General features: G+C 38.8%; 3 protein-coding genes across 4 annotated transcripts; 1 reads left to right on the top strand and 2 right to left on the bottom strand.

Moving 5' to 3' along the window:
- Window positions 1-2,538: 2,538 nt before the first annotated feature.
- Window positions 2,539-10,772, bottom strand: LOC117984286 (uncharacterized). Its single transcript, XM_034970910.2, has 9 exons — window positions 10,454-10,772; window positions 9,310-9,456; window positions 8,444-8,596; window positions 7,180-7,342; window positions 6,397-6,632; window positions 5,914-6,031; window positions 4,640-4,830; window positions 3,719-3,848; window positions 2,539-2,955 (listed from the first exon to the last, which is right to left on the bottom strand). The coding sequence occupies exons 1-9, from the start codon at window positions 10,586-10,588 to the stop codon at window positions 2,588-2,590; spliced, it is 1,641 nt and encodes a 546-aa protein (XP_034826801.1). The 5' UTR covers window positions 10,589-10,772; the 3' UTR covers window positions 2,539-2,587.
- Window positions 10,773-12,737: 1,965 nt separating this feature from the next.
- On the top strand, window positions 12,738-15,868 carry LOC117984513 (neuromedin-U receptor 2-like). The gene is made up of 4 exons (XM_034971146.2): window positions 12,738-13,347; window positions 14,622-14,722; window positions 15,269-15,376; window positions 15,803-15,868. The coding sequence occupies exons 1-4, from the start codon at window positions 12,798-12,800 to the stop codon at window positions 15,854-15,856; spliced, it is 813 nt and encodes a 270-aa protein (XP_034827037.2). The 5' UTR covers window positions 12,738-12,797; the 3' UTR covers window positions 15,857-15,868.
- On the bottom strand, window positions 15,365-25,069 carry LOC117984512 (cytochrome P450 4C1-like). Of its 2 annotated transcripts, XR_011237028.1 has the most exons (10): window positions 24,889-25,069; window positions 23,167-23,276; window positions 22,313-22,403; window positions 21,771-21,956; window positions 20,980-21,356; window positions 20,634-20,702; window positions 20,087-20,255; window positions 19,484-19,663; window positions 18,561-18,795; window positions 15,365-17,438 (listed from the first exon to the last, which is right to left on the bottom strand). XR_011237028.1 is itself a non-coding variant. In XM_034971145.2 (9 exons), the coding sequence occupies exons 1-9, from the start codon at window positions 25,049-25,051 to the stop codon at window positions 18,614-18,616; spliced, it is 1,527 nt and encodes a 508-aa protein (XP_034827036.1). In that variant the 5' UTR covers window positions 25,052-25,069; the 3' UTR covers window positions 17,671-18,613. The 2 variants fall into 2 exon arrangements, 1 of the variants encoding a protein (XP_034827036.1); XM_034971145.2 differs by lacking the exon at window positions 15,365-17,438 and having other exon boundaries at window positions 17,671-18,795.
- Window positions 25,070-26,981: the final 1,912 nt, after the last annotated feature.

Here is a 26,981-nt window from a genome sequence, read left to right as displayed (position 1 = left end):
GATTTTTTTTAATTTTTTCTCTCCGTAAGAACCCTCCCCGTACTTCAAGGAATACTTATTATGAAAAAAGAATTAGCGAAATCGGTTCAGCTGTTCTCGAGATTTGCGATCAGCAACATATAACTATAGAAAAGAAGCGAAAGTGTCAGAGTCTAACAGATTTTGACGTGGTACAGAGACAGCTTGCATCGAGAAGGACTTCCAGGGAGGGTACTTTTTTATCCTGGAAATTCAAAGAGTTCCCACGGGGCATTTAAAACCCCGAAACTTACACGGGCATCATATAACCTAGTTATTTCATAATTAAATTTGGAGACGTATCTTACGTAGACGTATCTTAGGTATATTAATCTGACGCCTTGTGTATCAGTTTTGGGCTCGAGCAAGCACGTGTAGACATAATAGTTTGCCTCGGCGCCACATATTGATTACATAGGAAACTGTGGGTCGGTCATGCATACCAAAAATGTGAATCTATTGTTATAAATACAAACCATTACAATTCATCAAGATATAAGAAAATGTTATTACCATCAGGAGTGAAGAACTCACCTTGTGAGTAAATTATCGGTGTACGAAGGCGCCACAGCAGAACTGTCTTTTCTGCCTTCGGGGAAAAATCTGAAAACCGTGAATTTGTGGTTACAAAACAAAAAAAATTAAATTGTGGTCATGAACCATGAATTAAGATAACTATATCAAGTGGGGTATCATATGAAAGGTCTTGACCTGTGTATTCTAAAACAGATTTTTATTTATTTTTATGCATCATAGTTTTTGAATTATCGTGCAAAATGTCGAAAAAATACCACTGTTATGTACGGAACCCTCGTTGCGCGAGCCTGACTCGCACTTGGCCGGTTTTTACTTTTGAGTAGGTACGGGACACTAAAAATTCGCAATGTAGGTAACATAATGCCGTGGGTATTGATATTCCGTCCATTGCGCGATAAGGCGCCACGCCGCAGGTAAGCGGCGCCAACGCTGCCGGCGAGACCTACAAAAACGTCTTCCATTTCAATATGTCAAGGTCCGAATTAAATATAGAAGTTATTTTAATCAGGCATTTGTTTATAGGTAAATGTCTGATCCTTGTGATCTACGAGTATCAGCCTAAGGGCCAGCGCAGACAGATGGTGTGGAGTAGAGATGAAACTTTTTGATAACAACTCTATGTAGGTACCTTGATAAGTATTCGAAAACAAGAGTACGCGACAGCTCAAGATGGCAATCCGGGTATGAGGCAGGGGGGGACGCTCCGCACGTCACCCGCCGCGTGCCGCGCTTGGGCTACTATCTATACTAATATAATATATAATATATATATATATAATAATATCGAAATAACTACCACATATCAAGCTCAATGGTTATTTGAACTGTACCATAACTAAATCTCACGTTTTTACAATTTTTGTCTGTCAGTCTGTCTGTTTGAACGGGCTAATCTTTGGAACGGCTGAACCTATTTTAACGGGACATTCACAGACAAGTAGAGTATTAGCCAGGGAGTAACATAGGCTACTTTTAACCGACTTTCAAAAATAGAGGAATTGTGTTTTTCTACCTATGTACACCGAAATCTCCGAGATTACTGAACCGATTTGAGTAGTTTCTTTTTTAATTGATAGGGAAACTATGCGACGTTGTTCCATAAAAAATTGGATTCCAACTCCTCAATCCTGATGCTGCACCTGAGTGCTGACCATCTAAACTGGTGGGATTTAGAAGCTGTCGGATACAAATTGATATTGGAGGTACCTACCAAGTAAAGACTATCGATAAAGTCGAGGACGTAACTCCTCAATAGGCTACTTTTATCCCGGAAAATCAGAGTTCCCATGGGATTTTTAAAAACCTAAATCCACGCGGACGAAATCGCGGGCATCAGCTAGTTATTTAATATAATACCTTCATTTGTAGAAAATAGTGTAGACATTATAAATGGAATCACTAGCTCCCAAAAAAGTAAGAACTTTTTTCCAGATACAAGTTAGCCCTTGACTGTAATCTCACCTGGTGGTAGGTGATGATGCAGTCTAAGATGGAAGCGGGCTAACCTGGAAGGGTATGGCAGTTTGTATTAAACCCATACCCCTTTGGTTTCTACACGGCATCGTACCGGAATGCTTAATCTCTTGGCAGCACGGCTTTGCCAGTAGGGTGGTAATTAGCCACGGCCAAAGCCTCCCACCCGACCAGAACAGAAATTATAAAATTCGTAAACCCTGCCGGGAATCGAACCCGGAACCTCCCACTAATAAGACCTCTTACCACTGCGCCAGGGAGGTCGTCGCCGCTGCGATGGAAATTCGTCAAAACGCGTTGCAGCATAGGAAAAAAATTCGCTTATGCTAAAAGTAACGTGACATTCGCATTTATCGTTATGATACAAAATAATGGTAGGCAAAAAGTGGACCCAATCTAAGAGTTTATATAATATTTTCGCACCATTCAAAAATAAGATTTCTGCGCAGGTACATCAGCGTAACTTATAAAAGTGGTAGGCACTATAATCAAATGAAAAACGTTAAAATATTTAAAATAATAAATTATATTGATTCACAGCTAAATAGTTTTACAAATTTTACATGATTAAAGCTCCAAATATTGGAAAGTCGGTAGGTTTGCTTATTCTATACCTAAACCTATTCAATAGACCACTTGCTACAACGACACCGTTTATCCTACTAGCATTAACACTGCACAAAGTCCGATCATGATTTCTTTTGCAAATATCTAGATTACGACAGTTTTTAACTCTTAAACTTATAGGTTTCTTTCTTAAAGTGAATTTTGTCGGTTCGAAAACACTTTCTCTGTGTATGTTGCTGTTAGTTTTTCTATGTGATATGAGTCTAAGTTTGGGCCGCCTCAGCACGGGCCTGTGAGGCAGGTATGCGAATTCGTCGTCTGACGTCTTTTCTGAGGCGTTCCGATCACTTGAACTGGATTCTGAAACAAATCGAATTATGAAAATTCAAAATATTTATCACTTGGTGATGCCCGCGTCTTCGTCCGCGTGAGTTTCGATTTTAAAATTCCCGTGGGAACTCTTTGATTTTCCGGGATGAAAAGTAGCCTATGTCCTTCCCCGAGATGCAAGCTATCTCTGTACCAAATTTCGTCACAATTGGTTGAACGGATGGGCCGTGAAAAGCTAGCAGACAGACAGACGGACAGACGGACAGACAGACGGATAGACAGACACACTTTCGCATTTATAATATTAGTATGGATAATATATGGATTATCATCATCACTTAACAAATATAGCCATTGATTTAACATTATAAGCCAGGGGTAAGCCTACTGGTTAGGACGTCCGCCTTCTAGTCGAAGGTCGGGAGTTCAATCTCGGGCACGCACCTCTAACTTTTCGGAGTTATGTGCGTTTTAAGAAATTAAACATCACTCGTTTTAACGGTGAAGGAAAAATCGTGAGGAAACCTGCATGCCTGAGAGTTTTCCATAATGTTCCGCACATGGCCAGCATGGTACTTTGGCCAAAACCCTTCTCACTCTGAGAGGAAACCCGTTCTCTGTAGTGAGCCGGCGATGGGTTGATCATGATGATGATGATAAGCCAGGCGTATAAGCTATCCATACTGTTGCGTTTTTTTTTTGCAACAACATCTCAAGAACTGAAATTTTTAATGCCAATAAAATAGTTTGTTCTACTGTGTATTGTAAAATAAACTACAATTAATTTATTTACCCTTAGCAGGAAACAAAATTCTCCTGGGTAGAATGGAGTCTCCCAACATTTCATACATGCTATAATCCGTCATCACATAGTCTTCCAAAAACGTAGTCGGTTCAGATCTCAGGAGGCACGTGGACGCATCCTAAAAAATAAAATAAAACGATATAGGATACCCTCAAAACTTCAATCAAAATAACAACTTTCTAGACGAAATTACGAGATCCCGAATAGTTTCGGCCTACACCCAACTTTTAATCAAACGAAAAGTATTTTTTATGGGCCATATTCATGATACATAAACTGGTGAACTTCAATTCATATAAAACAATAACGTGACTAACTGACAGACAACGAACAGCTTAAAGCACAGGCCATATTGTGAGCGAAGCGAAACGAATCTAAGTTCGTTTCTCTTCGCTACCGCGTCTTTTCATACTTCGGTTCACACCGCGAACTATAGAGCTAAACTAAGCCGATACGATACGATCCCGGCAGTTAAATAGTCGCGTCTGACCTACGATGAGAGTGTGAGCTCACGCGCTCGAGTTCTGTGTACGGATGTAACACTCACACTAATGCCTGCAGGTGTCAAACGCGGGTTGCAGGGCGGCGCACGGGCTGGTGTGATCCGCTCCCTCGCGTCGCGAGCCCTACTGACACCTAAAAATGTTATAGAGACGCGTATTGCGGTTAAGTTCAAGAACAACCATTTAATTGGCGCCGACTATATACGCGATATGTAAGCGAGCGAAACGAACTTAGCTTCGTTTCGCTTCGCTCCTAATGTGGCCTGCGCTTAAACCGGCGAAACTGGAACGTACCTACATTCCCGTACACTATAGGTAATATTATGTTTTATACACATACGAAGTACTACTTCGCTAGTCGGTGACTACTCACTGAATGAATGACTAGTACCTGAACAATGCTTACCAGAACAGCTTGCCTCAGCTCCGAGGCGTTGCCGCGTCTGGATGTGTGGATGTAGTCGTCGATGTAGTCCAGGCTGTCTGCTAGGCACTCCACGAGCGCACATCGCCCCAGCGCGGTCAGGCAGCGCAGCATCGGCGGCGACAGACGCTCCTTGGTGCCTTGCGATAAATAGTCGAACAGAATGCCTTTCCCTACACAAAAATACCCCTAAGTGGACATGGTGATACAGCGAAAACATTGAGAAACTGAAGTATTGCGCGTTGGCATCTTTGAGGTGAACCGCCGAGACCAACTCGGTTGGGCAGCATTCAGGAAGCTTCGAGATGTCTTCTTGGCCAAAATTCCTCAGTGCTTGAAGACCAAAGTCTTCGAACAGTGCGTGTTGCCAGTGATGACATATGGATCCGAGACATGGTCGCTAACTATGGGCCTCATAAGAAAGCTCAGAGTCACTCAGCGGGCGATGGAGAGAGCTATGCTTGGAGTTTCTCTACGTGATCGAATCAGAAATGAGGAGATCCGTAGGAGAACTAGAGTAACCGACATAGCTCAACGGGTTGCGAAGCTGAAGTGGCAATGGGCAGGGCACATAGTTCGTACAACCGATAGATGTTGGGGTCCCAAGGTGCTGGAATGGCGACCTCGCACCGGAAGACGCAGCGTCCCCACTAGGTGGACGGACGACATCAGACGAGTCGCAGGGAGCCGCTGGATCCAGGCGGAGCAGGACCGTGGCGTGTGGAAGTCCCTACAAGAGACCTATGTCCAGCAGTGGACGTCTATTGGTTGATGATGATGGATGATGATGATCTTTGAGGTCCTGGGAGACCAAGAAGTTAATGAGATTTCCTATCAATTTTTTTGTAGCAGCATGGAATTGGGAACTGGCGGCATTATACACCAGTTCCTCAAAGCACGCAGTGGTTTAGCAGCATCTATTTCCGGTCATGTCTAAATTCCTCAGAATGTTGTACGGCCTACATTTGGGCCTAAAGTTCACTATAATATCGTCCCCATTACCATTTGCATTGGGATTGCCAGTCATCATTGAGATTTGCTGCTGGGACCACAATTCTTTCAAGGCAATAATTATGGTACCGAGAAATATTTTATCGCTTGACTGTGTGGCGGTCTCCACATACTGACACAAGTGACGCTACTTGAATTCATAATATGAAGGGTTCTACAGTCATCCAGCAGTGGGGTGTCTTCTTTTTGGCCTAGGCCAAGATGTTCCTATGCTTTACCTATTGTTCAATTGTAAACATACATACCTACAGTGATGAACTGTGGCCAGGTTCGTGTTATTTTTGTTAAGAGAGCTACCATCTTCTCCGCTAGCACGCCATTACCCAATATATTCGAGACCATTACTGGAAAAAGCCTCTGGAACTGTAATAAAAACAACCTTTGTAAAAGATATTGACTGAGAACTGACAACTTATTCTCTATTTCAGACAGACAGAGAGACAGACAGACAGACTGACAGACTGACAGGAAATTTACGCTATTTAAAATGCAAACTCTCGAAAACACGCGCACGACCCATAGCCGTGCCACAGTCCTGTCGAACCACCCACGAATGAGCCGAATTTTCCCATCGGTGTAGGGTCCGTGACACGCCGCGCCGGTGAGAGCTGTGTGCGTGAGCGGCACTATGAGTGAGTATACCTACAGCAAACCTGTATGAAGCTTCCTCTCTGGACCATTAGTCGCGTTTCGATGTCACACATCTACTATCAACAAAAAAAAATTACCTGTTGTTGTATATTCGTATCCAAGCTGCAAGGATTCGAGCACAGCGCGTCGACCATGTCGAGAACATTGGATTGTAAGGGCTTTTTGCTCGGCACATTCAACGCGTTGAGGTTATCATCGTTCAGTACCAACACTACTAGGTTGAAGAGATTCGGTATTATTGGGCCAATGCGAGTGTTCTTTGCTAGGTCGTCTACTGCTACTTGTCTTATAGTTTTCCTTAGGCTTAATATTGCTGGAAAAGTAATCCATAGTCTAAATCTATAAAAGGAAAGGCTGACTGACTGCTGAAACTACTGGCCAGATTGAGATGTTTGGAATGCAGATAGCAAGGGCAGATAAGAAGGGCAAGTCCCATTTGTTCTATAGAACACATCATCGGATACAATGAGGTAATTTATACTAATTTGTTAAAACGATTAAGATTATTCTTTCTTTAAATTGTTCTATAGAAAAAGTTAACAAACTTTTCTTTTTTCATGAAAGAAAAGTTTTTTATGACATCAAAGAAAAGCAAATTTAAGATGAAATGCTATATAGGTAGTTCTATTAAATTACGATAAAATTGTTCCATTTTGTCTGATGACGTCAAGTTTTGTGGAATAAATGGGACATTGAATTTTCAAAAATCTTTTTTAGCGCGTAAGAAAGTATTTTTCAAAATTCAACCCCAAAGGGGCTAAAAAAGAGGGCTTCATCTAATCTAGTCGTGAGTCTAGTCGCGTTTGTAGAGTAAGTAATTGTTTATACGATAGTTTGTACAGTTAATATAATAATCTTACCTCTAGCGATTTTCGTAAAATAGATCTGTAAGCTGGCGCTGATATTGTTATTGTTGGTTAAGCTTTTATCATCCGTTATCCATTCCACTGACACGGTGGGCAGTGTCGAGTAGACATAGCTTTGTGTCGTCATTGAATATTCTGCTATATTTATTAGTGTTTCCTGAAAAAAAAATAGTATATCAGTAGTAGAACTGTATAGTTGGTTGGCAGTTACTAGCAGTCCAAATACCTGTTCTGCTGTTTATATCTTAAACTGTTCACGGCAAAAATAGTTTTTTGAGTTATCGCCCAGAAAACGTGAGAATTTTCAAAAAGTTGTTTGGCCCTTTGTATTGTGCCAAACTTTTTTAGCAACACCAGTTTCTCTAAATCCCCATATTTTTTTGCTGATAACTTATTTATACTACTAATTATTATTATAAGTTATTGGCTTTGTCAATGGCTGTTGTCGGCTGTATCTCATGAAGCGTAAAAGGTAGAAAGTTGAAACTTTCAGAGTGTGTATTTCTTTTGCCGCTAGTGCAACAAATAATACAGTTCCCGGCAAACAACTTGAGCATTGACGCGATTGGCTGACGAATAGCGGGTGCACGCGATTGGTTGATCAGTCGGCGCGGATGCACGCGATTGGTTGACACGTAGACTTTAGCTTCTCGGATTCGCCAATTTTCTCTCTCTCTACGCTGCTTGAAGTCCAAGTTGTTTGCAGAGCACTATATGTAATTTCAAAATGGCCACTCGACAAATTAAAACATTAAAAAGGGCAGTGTAATCTTGTATGATGGTACGGAACCCTTCGTCTGCGAGTCCGACTCGTTTTTAGGGTTCCGTACCTCAAAAGGAAAAACGGAACCCTTATAGGATCACTTTGTTGTCTGTCTGTCGGTCTGTCAAGAAACCTACAGGGTACTTCCCGTTGCCAAATTTCATGATTCTAGGAATCATGAAATTTGCCAGGTAGGTAAGTCCTATAGCAGACATTAGGGGAAAAAATCTGAAAACCGTGAATTTGTAGTTAAATCCCACAAAAAAAATTAAATTGGCGTTATGAACTAATAATATTTTCAATATTTGAAGTAAGTAACCATATTAAGTGGGGTATCATATGAAAGGGCTTCACCTGAGGATTCTAAAACAGATTTTTATTTATTTTTATGCATCATAGTTTTTGAATTATCGTGCAAAATGTCGAAAAAATAGGACTGTTGTACGGAACCCTCGTGGCGCGAGCCTGACTCGCACTTGGCCAGTTTTTTCTTACAATTTCAGAGCATATTTTCTCCTCCCCCACAGGCGCATATAGTGCTGCAGTGGCGCCCACCACCGGGCTTGTGTCGGACAGAGTGAGCACCGTGTTCACATCCCAGCCGTCCACACAAGACTTCTTCATCATCTCACTGTGTAGGGCGATTGTCTGGAATTGGAAACTTTTATTATTTCTGTATTTCTACTCATACAAAAATGCATATTCCAGCAGTTTAGCAGTCATAATAAAATCTAGAAGACGGTAAGGTGGTTTATGTTGGTAGGCATTATTGTTTTAATATCTATACTTATACTTATAATAGTCTTAAACAGCTCAAACTACTGGACGGATCGGGCTGAAATTTGGCATGCAGATAGCTATTATGACGTAGGCATCAGCTAAGAAAGAATTTTTGAAAATTCCACCCCTAAGGGGGGTGAAATAGGGGTTTGAAATTTGTGTAGTCCACGCGGCCGAAGTCGCGAGCATAGGCTAGTAATATTATAAAAGTGAAAGTGTGCCTGTCTTTTACTTGCGTTATTTATGTTACTTTTTAAAAGTTCATCCGTTTAACAAATTTTTTTGGACAGAAGTAAGCATCCCAGAGATAGACATATAGGCTACTTTGATCCCGGGCTCACACCTCTAACTTTTTTCGTTTTAAGCTAGCTTTCACTTGCTTTAACGGTGAAGGAAAACATCGTGAGGAAACCTGCATTCCTGAGAGTTCTTCACATTGTTCTCAAAGGTGTGTGAAGTCTGCCAATTTGCACTTGGCCAACGTGATAGACTAACTAACCCTTCTCGTATTGAGAGGAGCCCTGTGCTCAGTAGTGAGCCGGCAATGGGTTGATCATGATGATGGTGAACAAAACACTTACACTAATAGTTTGCCTGAGTTTATAACTGACATCCTCAGCAAGGTTGGTAGCTGCTTCCGCATTAAGGTCTGCACCAACCTGCTCCGCCATGCACAGTATTGAGTCGGGGCTGATGCCTGCAAATTTGCCTTGTGATGGCGCTCCATCCTAAAATTATGTAAGCATCTTAGTGATAGCTTAGTGGATAAGACGTAAGCCTTTTATTTGGAGGGTCTGGGATACAGTCGTAAGCATACACCATAACTTTTCAGAAGTTTGTGTGTTTTAACTTTTTAAAACCTTCTGAACTAGTGGTAGATGCATTTGAGGAATCAAAAGTACCTACTTGTAAAAGTTTATCTAAATATAAAAAAAGGAAAAGGTGACTGACTGAATGATCTATCAACGCACAGCTTAAACTACTGGACAGATCGGGCTGAAATTTGGCATGCAGATAGGTAACTATTATGACGTTTGCATCCGCTAAGAAAGGATTTTTGAAAATTCAACCCCTAAGGGGGTGAAATAGGGGTTTGAAATTTATGTAACGTTTTTATTCTGAAAGGAGACTCATGCTAAGTATGACCAGCAATAAGTTGCGATGTTGCCCATTTAATATATAGCTTGATTTGGTGGTATTGTGGCCTAAATCAAATTGTGCTAAGTAGTAAAGTATGTGCTTATCTAGCTCAATTCTGACACCTTCCTTCTGGGTAAGTTTCAGCACCTAATCATTCCCATGTGTTGTGCATAATTCCAACACCTAACAAAAACCCAAGTTCTTGCATATCTTAAGAAAAAGATGTTACTCATTTGGAAATCAGTCGACAATAACAGACACTTCCTTAACTATTTCAGTCATAACCCACGTTGCAGGGATGAAGGTACAGAAAAGTTAACAGTTGTTAACTTTTAATGGCGAGGGAAGGCACAAGCGTTATCTCTAACCCGGTGAACTGACCTAATCAAAGAAGATGGTGTTCTAACTTTCACCAATACTAAACTGTATGGTCGGTGCAAGACTGCTGGAGGCAGAGTGTAGACCACAAGCTTACTCTATAAAATGGTGAACACAAGTCTGTCATGAGGGGCCTACTACCCACTCTTAGCACACGCTTTCTGCTTAGTTATCTAGCAGTAGGTATCTAGCAACAGCAATGCTTACCTTTTCTACGAGTGGTGGAGTGTCACACTGGCTGGACCCTCCGGATTCTGATGCTATAGACTTGTTTTTATCACGATCTCGGCTACTGTTCTGTTTCCTAGAGTGATTCTTGGACGCAGACGACAAACTAGCCATTTTTAAAACGACCGACTTAACAATGAACCAAGGAACATTCTTCAACACAACATAATGTAATAATTTATTTCTATTCAAACTACTTATTTACATCGCTTTTTACGACAAATGACTAAAGAAATTTTTATTAATTAAAAATACTACGACAATCACAGACGACAATGCTCTCTTGGCACTTGAGTGACATTGACTCACAGACAGAACACAACATTTACTACCCTATATACGTATAGTCTATGACATTGACAGGGGGCGCTGTTGGCACAGAATACATTTACTCCCGCAGCCCTACCGCGGTTGTTTGACAGCTCCAATGTCACGATCGCAATCATCTCTGATTGGTTAATGCTCGCTCACTATTGGCCACAATGCATTGTTGCAACAATGATCGCACAAATTCAGCCAATCAGAACAATTGAGATTGTAATAATGATTGATGCCGGTTTTAGACAATCGCCCTACAGGGCTGTTGGACAACAAAGTTAGAGGCTCCGCAAACGGTCAAGCATGTTTGTCGTGTTTGACAAACATGCTTGACCGTCTGTGGGGCCTATAAAAATATTCATACAAGAACAAAGGGGACACTTGACGGCAACGTTAGTTCCGATTTTCGCCACGCGCCAAGAATATAGCCTTGTCGCAATGTAGGTACCTACCTACTTCGTTTGGCCCCGATTCTCTAGCACAGAGTACATTGAATATACGGTTCTCTAGTCTCTCTCTAAACTAAATTTAGAGTATCTGCATCCTTTTCTTTTTACTAATGCTAAAAAAGGAACGGAACATGACTTTCACATATTTTAAAGACTCTAAATTTTAGTGCACAATACAAATTTAAACAGTAGGTTCGCGAGTGCGTGCTAAAATCACGGGTTTTACCATCTAAAAATTAAATTTAGAAATGTCAAACTGCTTCTGTCCTTTTCATATTACAATAGTAAGAAGAGGGTGCGAATACTCTAAAATTAGGTTGTGCTTAGAATCGGTGCCAGTTGGTTGCCTAAAAAACTTCAGTTTCCTTTGCCATCGCTTTAAAACCGTTTGTCGCTAGGGCGCCTTTGAAAAGTCGCTAGATGTCGCCATGTATAAAAGTTAACAGTCGCTAGGAGTCGTCGAAATAATAGAAATGCGAAAGTGTGTCTGTCTGTCCGTCTGCCTGTCTGCTAGCCTTTCACGGCCCATCCGTTTAACCGATTTTGACGAAATTTGGTACAGAGATAGCTTGCATCCCGGGGAAGGACTTAGGCTACTTTTTATCCCGGAAAATCAAGGAATTTTAAAAATCGAAACTCACGCGAAGTCGTGGGCATCACCTAGTACAAAATAAATGACTAGAAAATTGCCCAATGTTTTTTATCTGCCACAAATGGTCACACTGCTCAAAACGGCGAACATGGCAAACCTCGATGCAGTGAACCCACAGCCACAGCGAACCTATTAAGTACTATTATTAAAAATTGTGGTCATGAACTAATAATTAGTATTTTCAATTTTCGAAGTAAGATAACTATATCAAGTGGGGTATCATGAAAGGTCTTCACCTGTGCATTCAAAAACAGATTTTTATTTATTTTTATGCATCATAGTTTTTGAATTATCGTGCAAAATGTCGAAAAAATACGACTGAAGTACGGAACCCTCGTTGCGAGAGCCTGACTCGCACTTGGTCAGTTTTTTAGAGAAATAGCCCTTTTCTATTCAATTGAGTAGCTATACGTACCTATAGGTACATAATTACCTAATTGCTGAGCAAACAGCGGAATTTTTCAGGGAGCTTAATCCATTTAATAGTTTATTCTGCAAACACGACTAACTCGCTGTTGAAGACAAACATTGACCATTACGATACGGCACAGCGCAGTAAACGTGAACATTAGTGTAAAGTTTTAAACATCTAGTACAAAAAAAAGTCAAAAAAAACGGGCCGAGTTGAGAACCACCTCCTTTTTGGAAGTCGAGTCGGTTAAAAATTAGGAGTCTTACAAATTAAGGCTCAAATAATCTGTGAATAATTAAAATGCACAATTTAACAAATTCTTCAGAAAATGAATATTATAATTTGATGTTATGGACGTTATTTTTGAGGAAGGCGATGGGAACCGACCCTATTTGGCTGCAAGTTACTATTTCTACTGTTTTATTGACAATATTCGTAGTAGGCGTGATTGGCAACCTTCTAACATGCATAGTTATCTACAACGACAGGACGATGCACACGGCAACCAACTTTTACCTCTTCAACATGGCTGTGTCAGATGCAATAGTATCCTTCGCTATTTTCCTCGAAGTGTACTTGTTCTTGGCCCAAGCATATTTGTTTGGAGAAATCGCTTGCAAAATTCATTATTTCTTTGTGATCGCGTTGTTTAATAACAGCATTTTGGTGGTGACTGCGCTCGCTATAGAGAGGTACATAGCGATATGGCATCCACTAATGCTGAAGTCATCGATGGCTTGGAAAAGAGTGATGAAAGTAATAGTAATCATATGGATCATAGCAATCCTGGAGACGACACCGGAGGTTTTATCAGTGGAACTGATCAGGACGGATCACTTATCGGTATGTTTCACGGTGCCGAGTCCATTTTCAAGAGTGGTTAATGGGATTTTGGCTTTAGTGACTTTTGTTGTGCCTTTGGGGATTCTGCTGTTCGTGTACATAATGATCGCGTTGAAAGTAAATATAACCGAGAAATCGAATTCAAATAGGACAATATTTAACCATAGGGACAACAGGAGCAAAGTGAATAAACTTATAGGTAAGTCCTTTTGTCTAGATTTTATCTAGATAAATGTGAATAGCAGATAAATGTATAGGTTTGATACGACGGCGACGTACCAAGATTCTTATAGAGCATAACTGAAAGTTTACTTCAGCGAAGAATAAAACATAGAATAGAACTAGTCCCCCGCGATTGTGTAAGAAAAACGTAAGTATTCATAATTCATTGTTATCGTAACGGGAGCAAATTCTGCCGATTTCTGTCCCTTGATTGGCTGTGAAAAATGTGAACAACGCATTCAACCAATCAAGAAGCAGAGTTTGCTACTGATTACGATTACGATGAATACGCAGAACCAAGTCTTCTAGACTTAGCGACGTGGAATGCCAGCGCCGCGCTACTGCAGAGTCCGCATGGCTGAAAAAAATTAAGTATCTAAATACGCCCACGCCACTCTGGAAATATACAGCTACCTTTTACTCCCACTGTCGTGAGTTGAGATGTACACGAGTAGATATAGACTCATGTGGTAGAGCTTTGTGCACAACATCGGCCGACGTTCATGAAAATCGTCAGTGCAAAAAGCTACGATCCGCGATCTGGGACCTACCTGATCCAAAGGTTGTCCATCTCCATTCAGAGTAATAACTTTGGCCTTTGGGAACCTTTGGCCCAGGGGCAACAGTTACAGGAGCGAACTTTTAGACTGACGACGTTTTTAGGGTTCTGTCTGTCTGTCTGTCTGTCAAAAAAATAATTAAATTGTGGTCATGAACTAATAATTAGTATTTTCAACTTTCGAAGTGAGTGACTATATCAAGTGGGGTATCATATGAAAGGTATTTACCTGTACATTCTAAAACAGATTTTTATTTATTTTTATGCATCATAGTTTTTTGAATTATCGTGCAAAATGTCGAAAAAATACGACTGTAGTACGGAACCCTCATTGCGCGAGCCTGACTCGCACTTGGCCGGTTTTTACTGAAAAATATGTATTAATTACAGTAGGTACTCGGCCGAAAGTAATGTAGGTACATCGGCCTTTAGAATGGCATTTCGGCTTTGTAGAGCGTTGTCTCTGTCATTCATACCTATATGACGTTTTGTCGGTCTCAACGACAGAGACAGAGCTCTGCAAATTTGCTATCTACTTCTAAAGGTCGATGTACATTACTTTCGGCCGCGTACTGTATGTAGGTACACCTAAGATGGTAGTTTTAAATATTGACATAGGTACACAATTTGAAGAAGAATTAGAAAATTTTGCACACTATTGCTCATACTGATAATGGCTTTATTGTTTTCAGTAGCGATTACGCTGTCATTTTTAATCTGCTGGCTACCATTCTTTACTTTTCGAGTACTTTTATTCTATTTTGATATGAGGGAACTGATGGAAATGGAGAAGGTATGTATTTGTACCGTACACACCACTAACTACGTAAACTAAGTACCATTTTACCACTGTAATCACTTCCACATAACATCACCACTTATCCATATTATTATAACGCAAACGTGTGTTTGTTAGTTGTTTTGTCCTTGATTGACGTGATTTTTGCACAGGTATATTCGAAGACCTGAAAAGTGTCTTATAATATTCGGGAAAATCAAGGAGTTGCCCTTCTGTCACCAGATGAGACTATTAATCGCGGTGAAATGTCTCGTAACAAAAAATTAGCACTAAGACTCCATGACCCTAGGGTCTCTACTCGGCAAACGGAACAAAAATGTAACTCTCGATAAGAGAGGCATACTTGCGTCGCTTGCCGTTTTTAGCTGTTTCTGCTGTGGCTCCCGGTCTTGATGCTGTCTCCCTGATATGACACGGGGCAAATGTGTCCACGCAAGTTGCATCCCACATTAGCGCCCGTCCCCGTTCCCAGGGAAGAGGAACCAGCGTCAATATGTACTTACCTTACCCTACTTACTTACCTATTTTACTTATTTTCAGTTCTGGGGTATCGGCTACAAGGTTGTGCTAGTCAACAGCTGGTTCAGTATCGTCTTGAATCCGATACTTTTTAGCCTAATGTCCACTAAATTTAGGAAAGCCCTCAAGGTACCTATGTAATAAATATCACTTACAATACAAACTACCTAATCGTAGATTTATTAAATTTCCCATATTCTGTATTCATGTAAAAAAAGTAAAACTCCATAGAGAGTAGTTAGCTCAGACCTTTTATTGGGCGGTGTCGTAACGCGAACGTTACTTTCGTCCCTAATTAAAGTGGCCGCCAAACAGAACAACTGTTTTCCAGCCGACATCGACAGGTAGGTAATTTTAGTGCCATACATTAACAATTCAATTTTTTCTTACTAGATAACTAGGCACGATTCATTTTCAAAATTATTAAATTCTAACTTTGCCTATTTAGGTAGCTTAAGTAAATAAGTACCTATTATGTATAATTAGGTTAAACTTATCATAGGGATCGTAGAAAGGTAATTTTACGAAATCTAATAACAAATTTTACCATTTCAGATGTTATGGAATAAAAAAACGCATGATCAGAATACGGAAATAATGGCAGTATAGGTATCAAAACAACTAATCCATTTATAGTTAAAATAGCAAGAATTGCAAACTAAACAAACTCAAATAGGTATAGTTATACCTATTACATTACTTAAAATGACGAGAATGAACTAAATTGAAAAATAACTATAAGTAGAAACATTAAACTCTGAGAATGAGAAGAAAAAAAGATACAGAATGCACATAACAAGTAATAGTAAGGTTCGCTATGTGATCTAATCAGAAATGTGGAGAACCTCCTACGAGAACCAGAAAACCGACATGTAGCTCAACAGATTGCGATTTGCGAAGTAGCAAATTAGCAATGGGCAGGGCCAGGGCACATAGTTTAAAAAACCGGCCAAGTGCGAGTCAGGCTCGCGCAACGAGGGTTCCGTACAACAGTCGTATTTTTTCGACATTTTGCACGATAAATCAAAAACTATGATGCATAAAAATAAATAAAATCTGTTTTAAAATGTACAAGTGAAGACCTTTCATATGATACCCCACTTGATATAGTCACTCACTTCGAAAGTTGAAAATACTAATTATTAGTTTATGACCACAATTTAATATTTTTTGTGTGATCTAACCCTAAATTCACGGTTTTCAGATTTTTCCCCAAATGTTAGCTATAAGATCTACCTACCTGCCAAATTTCATGATTCTAGGTAAACGGGAAGTACGCTGTAGGTTTCTTGACAGACAGACAGACGGACAGACAACAAAGTGATCCTATAAGGGTTCCGTTTTTCCTTTTGAGGTATGGAACCCTAAAAATCGATAGACGTTGGAGTTCCAAGATGCTAGAATGGCAACCTCGCATCGGAAAGCGCAGTGTTTGCAGACCCCCACTAGGTGGACAGATGACATCAAACGAATCGCAAGGAGTCGCTGGATTCAGGCGGCGCGGCGGCGCAAGAGCGTGATGTGTGGAAGTCCCTATAAGAGATCTATGTACAGCAGTGGGATAAATTATGTAGTAACTTAGTAAGTGAAGCCCCCACCTAAATCCGACAGGCAAAAAAGGATCAAATTAAAGATCGGAGCTCGCCGTCAAGGAGAATTTGAAAATAAAATTTATGTCTATTTTTTTTGGCAAGTAGGTAGATAATATTATGCCTCTCTTATCCAGATTTACATTAGTTTGCCGTGGAGACCCTGGGGCCATGGAGTCTTAGTGCTAAAAAAAATTTTACGAAACATTTCACCGCGATTAATAGCCTCATCTGGTTACAGAAGGGCTGGCTCATTTTTTGCGCAACGGATCAGCCTAGCTGTCCAGCGCAGAAATGCAGCCAGTATTCTTGGCAGTTGGCACCATTCCACGCGGGCACGCGGGCAGTGTATAAGTGTAGCTTTAAGTTTTATTGTATTATTTTTATAAAAAAATTGGAAAAAACACTTATGTATGAACTCACTATGAAGGTACTTAGGTACTTACCTAAATTACTTACCAATATTTTATTTTATGATAATAAGGTAGGTACTTACCTAATTTATAGGTACGTCGTAACTCATGTAACTCGTGACCTCTATCTATACCCAGCTATTATAGTAGTCGGTTATTTTCTTGAATAATAATGCAGATTCCCAGATCCTTCAGCATAGGTATTAAATTATTTTTAAACTAAGTAGGTACCTATAGTACTTATTTTTAATATTATTTTGATTTACCTACTCGTAGATTTTATATCAAGTACCTACCAACATTAATTCCACATTAACGATAAGTAGGTAGGTAGGTCAGTTTAATCAATCTTTATTAGTAAGAATTAAATAATAATATAATATAATCAGTATCAACGACTAACGAGCTAAATAAAAAGTTACATATCAATAACTATATTTTATTTATTTCCTGTGTATTTATATAGGTATCTACCTAAAATATGTGATGGTGATGTGATTTACAAAATTTCTATTAGCTATCAGTTTTAACAAGAACAAAATAATCCTAATATCCTAATAATATTATAAATGTTAAAGTGTGGATGTTTGGACGTTTGTTACTCAATCACGCAAAAACGGCTGAAAGGATTTGGATGAAATTTTAAATGGAGATAGCTTATACCCCGGATTAACACATAGGCTATTTTTTATCCCGGAAAATCAAAGAGTGCCCGCGGGATTTTGAAAAACGTAAATACGGACGAAGTCGCGGGCATCAGCTAGTTAGTATCTTATAATTTTATTTATCCATCAGTCTTAGACTTAAACCAAAAAGGGGACTTAAAATCATAGGATCTTAACAACTAACTCCTGAAAAATGTACCTACATTATATTATTTTGTCAAAAGTGTGGGTAGGTAGGTACCTAAATGTGTTTTTATTGATTCAGACAAAATCGAAAGTTAATACTTATTTGACATAGAAAAGTTCATCGTCTAATGTGTTAGTAACAATACCTACTTAGCAACTATGAGGACATAGTTTCCTATCACGAACTATCCATCTTACAAGCTATATCCAAGCTTTTGCAAGTTTTATGGAAAAGGTATAATATAATCGCGAAACGAAAGAGGATTGGATACATTCTTACCCCCTATCGTGTAAGAAAAACGTATTCATTCATTTGTAACAGGCAGAATTCGCTAGCGATTACAATTACGCGTAATCCGTAGCGAATGCTGCCCCTTGATGACTGAAAAAATGTGAACAGCGAACTCATCTATTCTAGAGGGAGAATTTGCTGTCCATTACGATTACGATAAATACTTACGTTATTGTTACACAATCGGGGGGCAGGTCACATCCACACCTAAGTTGCTGCACTTAAGATGGCTGTCCGTCGCTGAACCTCTTGCAGAAGCGGACGTAGATCGGTTGATTATATGTACGTAATACTAGATCAGTTCTAAATTTCAAATCGGATGGCTTTGTGACAGGTTCCAATCGAAATCTTCTTATCAGACTTGATATCAATGTCTTCATTTCAAGCATCGCAAATTTTTTACCTGAAATTGAATTTGAAATTGAAATTGAAAAATCACAGTAATTCTGTTACAAACTAACCGTAAGTCTGATCTTGTGAAACTTTCGGAGATCGAAAAACAAAAGAAACTGGTCCATTTTTAAAGTAGGTAGGTAGGTACATAAATTACCCAGTCCATAAGTACTCAGTCAGTCATTTAAAATATCAGTGTTCAACAACTGGATCATGGTGTCTCACATTTAAACCTATCCGGAAGAAAGATCCCGATTGTTTGAGAAATCGAGACGATTTTTCTAACAATTTGTGATTTCAACACCCGGTCAGCAATGCAAAACTCCTAGCCCAGCGAGACAGGGACTTGCACTTAGTGGCATTTGCAAAAATCGCAGAAACATCTTTGCAATTATGTAGATATCGAAGATAGACATATCTGCACAGAAAAGGTACACAGAGTATAAGCTCAGTATGAACAGATATACTTACAGTAGTCCAATGCCTATGATTTCTTGGTAAATGACGACCACGATAATCCGTCATACCATACACCAGTTCAGATCGCTCCTGCTCCTTTGTCCCGCACTTACCGCACGATTGCTCTGTCTAGACTATAGACGGCTTCGTTGAACCATTGCATGTAATATCATATCCTTACTCCTCCTCTGTGGTAAGCTCAAACCAGTTGAAACAAAAGTACTTAAATAAAATATTACCGATGCAGTTCCTAGGTCCCGCACTAAAGGGTATGAAGGCGTAACGATGACGATCAACGCAGTTTTCTGGCAGGAACCGCTCGGGGATAAAGCGTTCTGGTTCAGGATATAAGTCAGCGCGATGATGCAAATCATAAATGAATATGTGATAGTTGGTGTTTTCTGGCACTGTGTAGCCACCTGGAAAACAAATTTGACGATATTTTAAAAAGAAAAATAATAATGCGACTTCATGCTAATGATATCTATCTAATGGTTTATACTGCAACCTTAAGCTACCACTTTCTTTAGCTGCTAAATAAAATCTATTTGCCTAAAACTTTGAAGGCGATTTTGAAGAGGAGGTTGTTGTTTTTGTATGTAACTATAACAATATACCTAGTAGAGGAGTATGACAAACTAAAGCGACTAGTTCATGATAGTTCACATTCTTTTAAAGTTTAGCTGAAACTGCCAGGTATTTCAGTTCAGTTCATCTTAATACAAAATGTATATAACACAATCACTTACTTGTTGGAAATATACGTACTATCCATAAGGTAATTTAATAAAGATAAAGTCCCATCAGCCAAATTTTGAAATAGAGAAATTGCAGGTACTCACTCAGATTTAATTCTTCAGTAACAAATCGTGATATAAAAGGCACGCTGGGATATAATCGTAAGGATTCTTTAATACAACATTCTAAATAAGACATCTCGCTTAGATCTTGCATTGTGGCTGAACGTTGAGAGCTTCCAAAAATATTTTGCATTTCCTCATATATTTTATCCTGAAAAGTTATACTATTTCGATAACTCGAAAGGATGGAAGTCTGGGAAAGAATCATGCTGAGAAAATAAAATTATACTACAGCTAGTTATAGCTGGATTAAAAGTTTAAGTATCGTACCAAATTTTACTCTAAAAATTGGTACGAATGTTGGGAACGCCAATATTGAGCGGATTATAACATAATTTGTATCCCGTAGTGTGAAATAAGCTTAAGCCGTCTATCTGAATAAAAACACAAAATAAAATAGCGTGAGAAGTTTTTCCTTTGTTAAAATCAAAACAAAGTGTAATTAATAAAATATACAAATAACTGATGTAATTAAGATAAATTAAATAGATGATAATATGCTAAAAGTTTACTTAATATTTCAACGTACTTGCACTGCAGGCTCATTAGCAATCGCCATCATAAAGAATGATAACGCCATAGCAGTAGTGTCATGACCCTGAAAAAACAACAATATATAAAAAAAGATAAACAAATTTTGCTTTTAGATTTATTTATAAACATTGTAGCTAAAGTAACAACAACAAAATCAAATTAACTTAAAATAATTAGATCATCGTTTTTTGCAAATAATCTTTAAGTGGATAAGATTTTATTTTAACACGATTTTTTGAAATTAGTTAGTAGGTATTCATTAGTTATTTCGTAATTTAATTCAATGATCTTGTAGGGACGAAAATGTCTTTCCATAAAAAAATTTGCAAACACAAACTTACCTCAAACATAAATGTATCAACTTCTTCTCTAATTCCTTCAATATTTATGTTACCTAATTTCTCATTCTCAAGCAGCAAATCCAGCATTGCCAGTCTTCCTTTTTTACCAGTGCTTTCATCATCTTCTAGTTGATTGTTTTTTAAGCCTTTCAAAAATTCTTTTCTTTCTTTAATAATTTTATTTGTAAATGAATGCAAATCCAATAAAGCTTCATTTTGATTGCGTCCAATTGTTGACAAATTAAAGAAAAAATTAAAATAAAGCCAGATTCTGCACATTCTTTTCACAACAGACTCTCCAATGATTTCTATGGCTTTCAAATATTTTCTTATAACAGATTCTATTCCATCGTTCATCGAGGTTCCCATAGTCGTTTCTGTAAAATGTATTTTTTTTGTATTGCTGTGACCAAAATATAATCTAAACTGACTGATGATAGATCACTATCATCGCACAGCTCAAACTACTAGACGGATCGGGCTAAAATTTGGCATGTAGCTATTATGCTGTAGGCATCCGCTAAGAAAGGAGTTTTGAAAATTCATCCCCTAAGAAACGATTAATTGCCTCCTCTAATAATTCGAACCGCCCGAATCCTTGTTTCTAATTCGGGATACGGAACGCCCTGTCAGCATCAGTTTCAATTTTAATATGGCTACCTTCAAGTTAAGAGTGATTAGGCATCTTCTATGCAAGCGTGCTCCATCTTATGCTCCATCATCACTTGCCAGCAAGTCTGATTGCAGCCAAGCGCGAGTCTATATTTAAAAAAATCCAATTAAAAACCAACCACACATAACACGCAGAGTTGTAAAGCTTATCAAGGGCTGAATGTCAGTCTTTGGATTGCCAACCTCCGCTTCTACCTTCTCCAGAAAATGTTCTGCTTGTTCTGTAAACGTTCTGAAATACTTCTTTAAAATGTTGAAGTGAAAAGCTGACGTCAATAACTTACGACGTTGGTGCCACTTCAAACCTGGAATACAAACTCAACAATCTAAATATATACAACGAAAAGTTGACTGACTGACTGACTGATGTATCAACGCACAGCTCAAACTAACTAAGTACTAACTGGACGGATCAGGCTGAAATTTGACATGCAGATAGCTATTATGACGTAGACATCCACTAAGAAAGAATTTTTTAAAATTCACCCCCTAAGGAGGTAAAATAGGGGTTTTAAAGTGATGAAAGTCCACGCAAATGAAGTCGCGGGCTTAAGCTAGTTTAGAGATAAATTCAACTCTTTTCGTATTACTTAGGGTTACTTCTTCGTTGGCGATATGGGTTGATCATGATGATGATGAAATGGACTCGACTAATACTTACCATTACTTGTTAATAGACCTTCGCCCAGCCACGGTTTCAGAAAACCGTACGGTTGCAATTTATTATTGTAACGAACCGATGACAATATTTTCTGAAATAAGGAAGTGAAAGTTCAGTAATTTTAATCGAAGTTTTAATTTTTAATCAATTTTCTTTAACTTTAAAAAAATATGTGCAAACATTTGTATTCGCATTCCCCTGCCTGACACCCTTAAATTTTAACAATTTATTAAACTTTTAAGGGTGTCTTGCAGGGGGTTGCCACCATGCTAAGTGTCTCGCAATGCATGACGTGATTTCTAATATTCCGAAGAAAATATAAAAAAAATTAGTCGTAGGATTTCTTACATCTTTATTACCTGTTATCACCCAAAGCCACTATGATCCAAACTTCATAGTTGCTGATCGTTCCTCCCTGTGTTGGGGACAATACGCAGAGAAACTTTCAGCTATTATACAATAACTAAGGTCTGGCACGCGCCGACTCTCTCTCTATTAGACTTTTTATTGTAGTTTTGAGGTTTTATATGACGTCATTACATAATAATTCAATATTTGTTTTGTAGAATAACTATCAAAATAACATGTACTAAGTACTTTATTTAGTGTTCGATTTTTATCAAAATGTTTAGTTCTATTTTCTTGCATTATACCTACTGCATTGTTTAATAGTGAGTAGTGACACGTCCCTTAAATAATATTAACTGCTTTTGTACACACTGTTTTTGGAAAGTGACTAGATTTATAAGTCATGGCTTATATTACTCAGTTATTATTGTCATAATCTGTTTTGTGTGTCCAATAAATAAAAATAAAATAAAGTTTCATTCTTACCTAATCACGACTAGACCTACCTCAATATCTTCTGGATTGTACACACCCACAGCCCAGAAATTTATAGCGTGTATTTGATTAAACCCTCCATAATTTTTGTACAGTGTTCGAATAAATAGAAATAATGCATCTGAAATAAAAGAGCGGATGTTTTAGAGCCATCGCACGGTCGACTAGTCGCCCGGCAACTAGTCGACGATCTTTAATTGTTGTATCGCACTACAACTGCAGTAAGCGACAGCTCGAGTCACTTGCTGTGCACGTTCGCGTACGAGCAACAACGTCGTCGCAAGATGAGCGACATTGAAGAGGGGAAGGGGAGAAGCTGACATCCTAGGGGTTGGGACTTTTGAGGATATACTTCTAAGAGCAAAAGGATCACGTCATGTGCCAAAAATTAAAACTACAATTGTTTATTTTGAGGTGTATCATGCCTGTACATTAAATACTTAACACGATGCGCGTATATCTTATCCGAGTGCCGTACGCATACTGAAGCGACGCGCCGCGCCGCCGCGCTGGGTATGTCGCACTAGGGTCGCTACACTGCGCATCACTGCGCTGCGCTTCACAATATTCTCCCCAGCCGCGACGGGCAGCGACGCGCGGTGAAGCGCTGTGCAGCGCCGCTCTAGTGCGATATGCACCATACAAAATGATAGAAATAATATTTTGACGCTCTGTGCCGCGAGGTAAAGTGCAGTGCAGCGCAGCTCAGGTGCGTGGGCACCTATTACAGATACTCGGTCGACGTCGACTGAGTTGCCGAGTTGCATCGCCGAGCAACTATCGACCGTGCGTAATGGCTCATAGATTCTAAAATATAATAGGTAAAGGCGACTGACTGTGCCGACGCACAGCTCAAACCACTGGACGGATCTGGCTGATTTTTGGCAGACTTAGCTGTCGTGAGCATCCGATAGAAAAGAATTTTTGAAAATCAAGCCATATTTTTAAGAGCTTCTTAAATATCAAGTGTCTTGTATTGTATAAAATGGGTATTATGTTAAACCACGAAATAAGCTTTATCATCAAGTGTCTGTTTTTGATATTTGCTAAAATGCTTCTTACAAAACCAGACTCATTATATAGAGAAACTAGTTTATGTTCGCGACTTTGTCCGCGTGGACTTCACAAATTTTAAACCCTTATTTCAACCCCTTAGGGGAATTTTCAAAGATCCTTTCTTAGCGGATGCCTACATCATAAACTATCTGCATGCCAAAGTTAAGCCCGATCCGTCCAGTAGTTCGAGATGTGCATTGATAGATCAACCAGCTAGTCAGTCAGTCAGTCACCTTTTCATTTTATATACTTAGAGAAACTTTCAGTATTCAGGGGTTATTTTTTTGATAAATTTGCCAGAGTTTCACATAGATACCTGCAGATACTGTATACTAGTATTACTAGTTGCTATGACTTTGTTCTCCTAACCTACGAGGAATAATTGGGGATCGGTCCCGGGCACGCACCTCTAAGTTTTAGGAGTTTTTGCGTTGAAATATTAGTTGTTTTAGCGGTGAACTATAACAGTGAGGAAACCGGCATGCCTGAGAGTTCTCGTTAATTTTTAGAATAGAATAGGATATATTTTTATTCAAGTAAACTTTTACAAGTGCTTTTGAATCGTCAAATAATTTGCCATTGGTTTGGAATGCCGTTCCTACCGAGAAGAACCAGCAAGAAACTCGTCGGTTGCTCTTTTCAAGTGTTCGATGTATTTTTCTCCGCGATGCACTTACCTGGAGGTAACAAGAAATGAAATGAATTCCCAATAATAGGCCACCTCTTTGGTCCAGGAATTTTACTTATTTGTCGAAAGTTTATATTATAGCGATCATAAAACAATAGAAACACAATAATTGTTATAGAAACTAAAATAAAATATATTATTACAGGACACATTATCTCTTGTTTGTTATGAGACGCTAAACGACGTACTGGTTGGCACTCACTTGATTTCTTGGTACTTTGTACCTACTTATCTTGTGATTGAATAGGTACCTACTATCTAGTTAGTACGTCAACGTTTATATTTTTAGGGTTCCGTACCGGAAGGGTGCCAACAGGACCATATTACTAAGCCTCTGCTGTTCGTCCGTCCGTATGTCTGTCAGCGGGCTGTACCTATCTCGTGAACCATAATAGGTAGATACCAGAAATTTTCACAGAATGTGTATTTCTATTACCAAATTTCAAAATTGCCGGTATGAAAATTAAAAAAATAATTAAATAGTGTTATTTCTTGTACGATAGTACGGAAACCTTTTTGTGCGAGTCCAACTCGAACTTGACTGATTTTTTTCAACCCTTATCAATAGGTATCATGTTTAATATATATAATATTCAGATTTATTGATTTGTGTGTGTATGTTTGTTGGTTTGTTGGTTTGTTGGTTTATTGGTTTGTTGGTTTGTTGATTTGTCCTTCAATCACGTCGCAACGGTGCAACGGATTGACGTGATTTGATGTATGGATATAGATAAAGACCTGGAGAGTGACATAGGCTACTTTTTATCGCAGAAAATCAAAAAGTTTCGTTGTTGTTCGAAGTTGCGGGCATCGTCTAGCACTTAATAATTATATGACATATGGACCTGTGTTATTAAATAAATAGAAGATTATTTCAAGAAAGTAAGTACTCAAGACTCATAAAGACAATAATTAACGGTACGGTCTATAAAAAAACCGGCCAAGTGCGAGTCAGGCTCGCGCAACGAGGGTTCCGTACTCTAGTCGTATTTTTCGACATTTAATAATAAATAAAATTATTTTTATATTGCATAAAAATAAATAAAAATCTGTTTTAGAATGCACCGGTGAAGCCCTTTCATATGATACCCCACTTGATATAGTTATCTTACTTCGAAAATTGAAAATACTAATTATTAGGTTATGACCACAATTTTTGTGTTATGTAACCACAAATTCACGATTTTCAGATTTTTCCCCTAATACCAGCTATTAGACCCACCTACCTGCCAAATTTCATGATTCTACGTCAACGGGAAGTACCCTCTAGGTTTCTTGACAGACAGACAGACAACAAAGTGATCCTATAAGGGTTCCGTTTTTCCTTTTGAGGTACGGAACCCTAAAAATCGGCCAAAGCTCACAAAGGTTTCCGTACCATCGTACAGGATTATGTACTTGATTTTAGGGTTCCGTACCTCGAAAGGAAAAAAGGAACCCTTATAGGATCACTTCGTTGTCTGTCTGACTATCCGTTTATGAAATTTGAAATTTGAAACAAGAATAATGAAATTTTGAAGGTAGGTCTTATCTATACTTAATATTATAAAGAGGTAATGTCGTTAAGTTTGTTTGTAGGGAGTAATCTCTGGAACTACTGAACCGATTTTGAAAATTCTTTCACCAATAGAAAGCTACATTATTCCTGAGTGACATAGGCTATATTATACACGCGGGCGAAGCCGCAGGGATCAGCTAGTAGCATATAAGCACAGAGTAGGACATAAGTAAAGGAAAAAATCCGAAAACAGTGAATTTGTGGTTACATTACAAAAATAAATGTAGGTATTCATATTCATGTGATTATACTCTGAATCAACACGTTGGCTATCTTTTATCCCGTAAAAATCCATGGGTCCCGTGGGATTTTGAAAAACCGAAATACACGTGCTACGAAGATCCAGGATGAGTTCATAGTGAATGAATATTGTAGATACCAAGCAACGACTTGGACTCCAAGACCCAACTCCTCAACCCTGTTGATGCAGAGTACAGATGTTCTAGACTATAATTGTGATTCAGGGACTGCGTATGGTGCAATAATATTATTTTAGGTACCAAGCGTAGACTACATATTTGAAC

Source organism: Maniola hyperantus, chromosome 8 (assembly GCF_902806685.2).
Source record: "Maniola hyperantus chromosome 8, iAphHyp1.2, whole genome shotgun sequence".
In the NCBI taxonomy this organism is placed as follows: Eukaryota; Metazoa; Arthropoda; class Insecta; order Lepidoptera; family Nymphalidae; genus Maniola; species Maniola hyperantus.
Note: the sequence above shows the minus strand (reverse complement) of the source record. Positions and strands in the feature narration are given on the sequence as shown.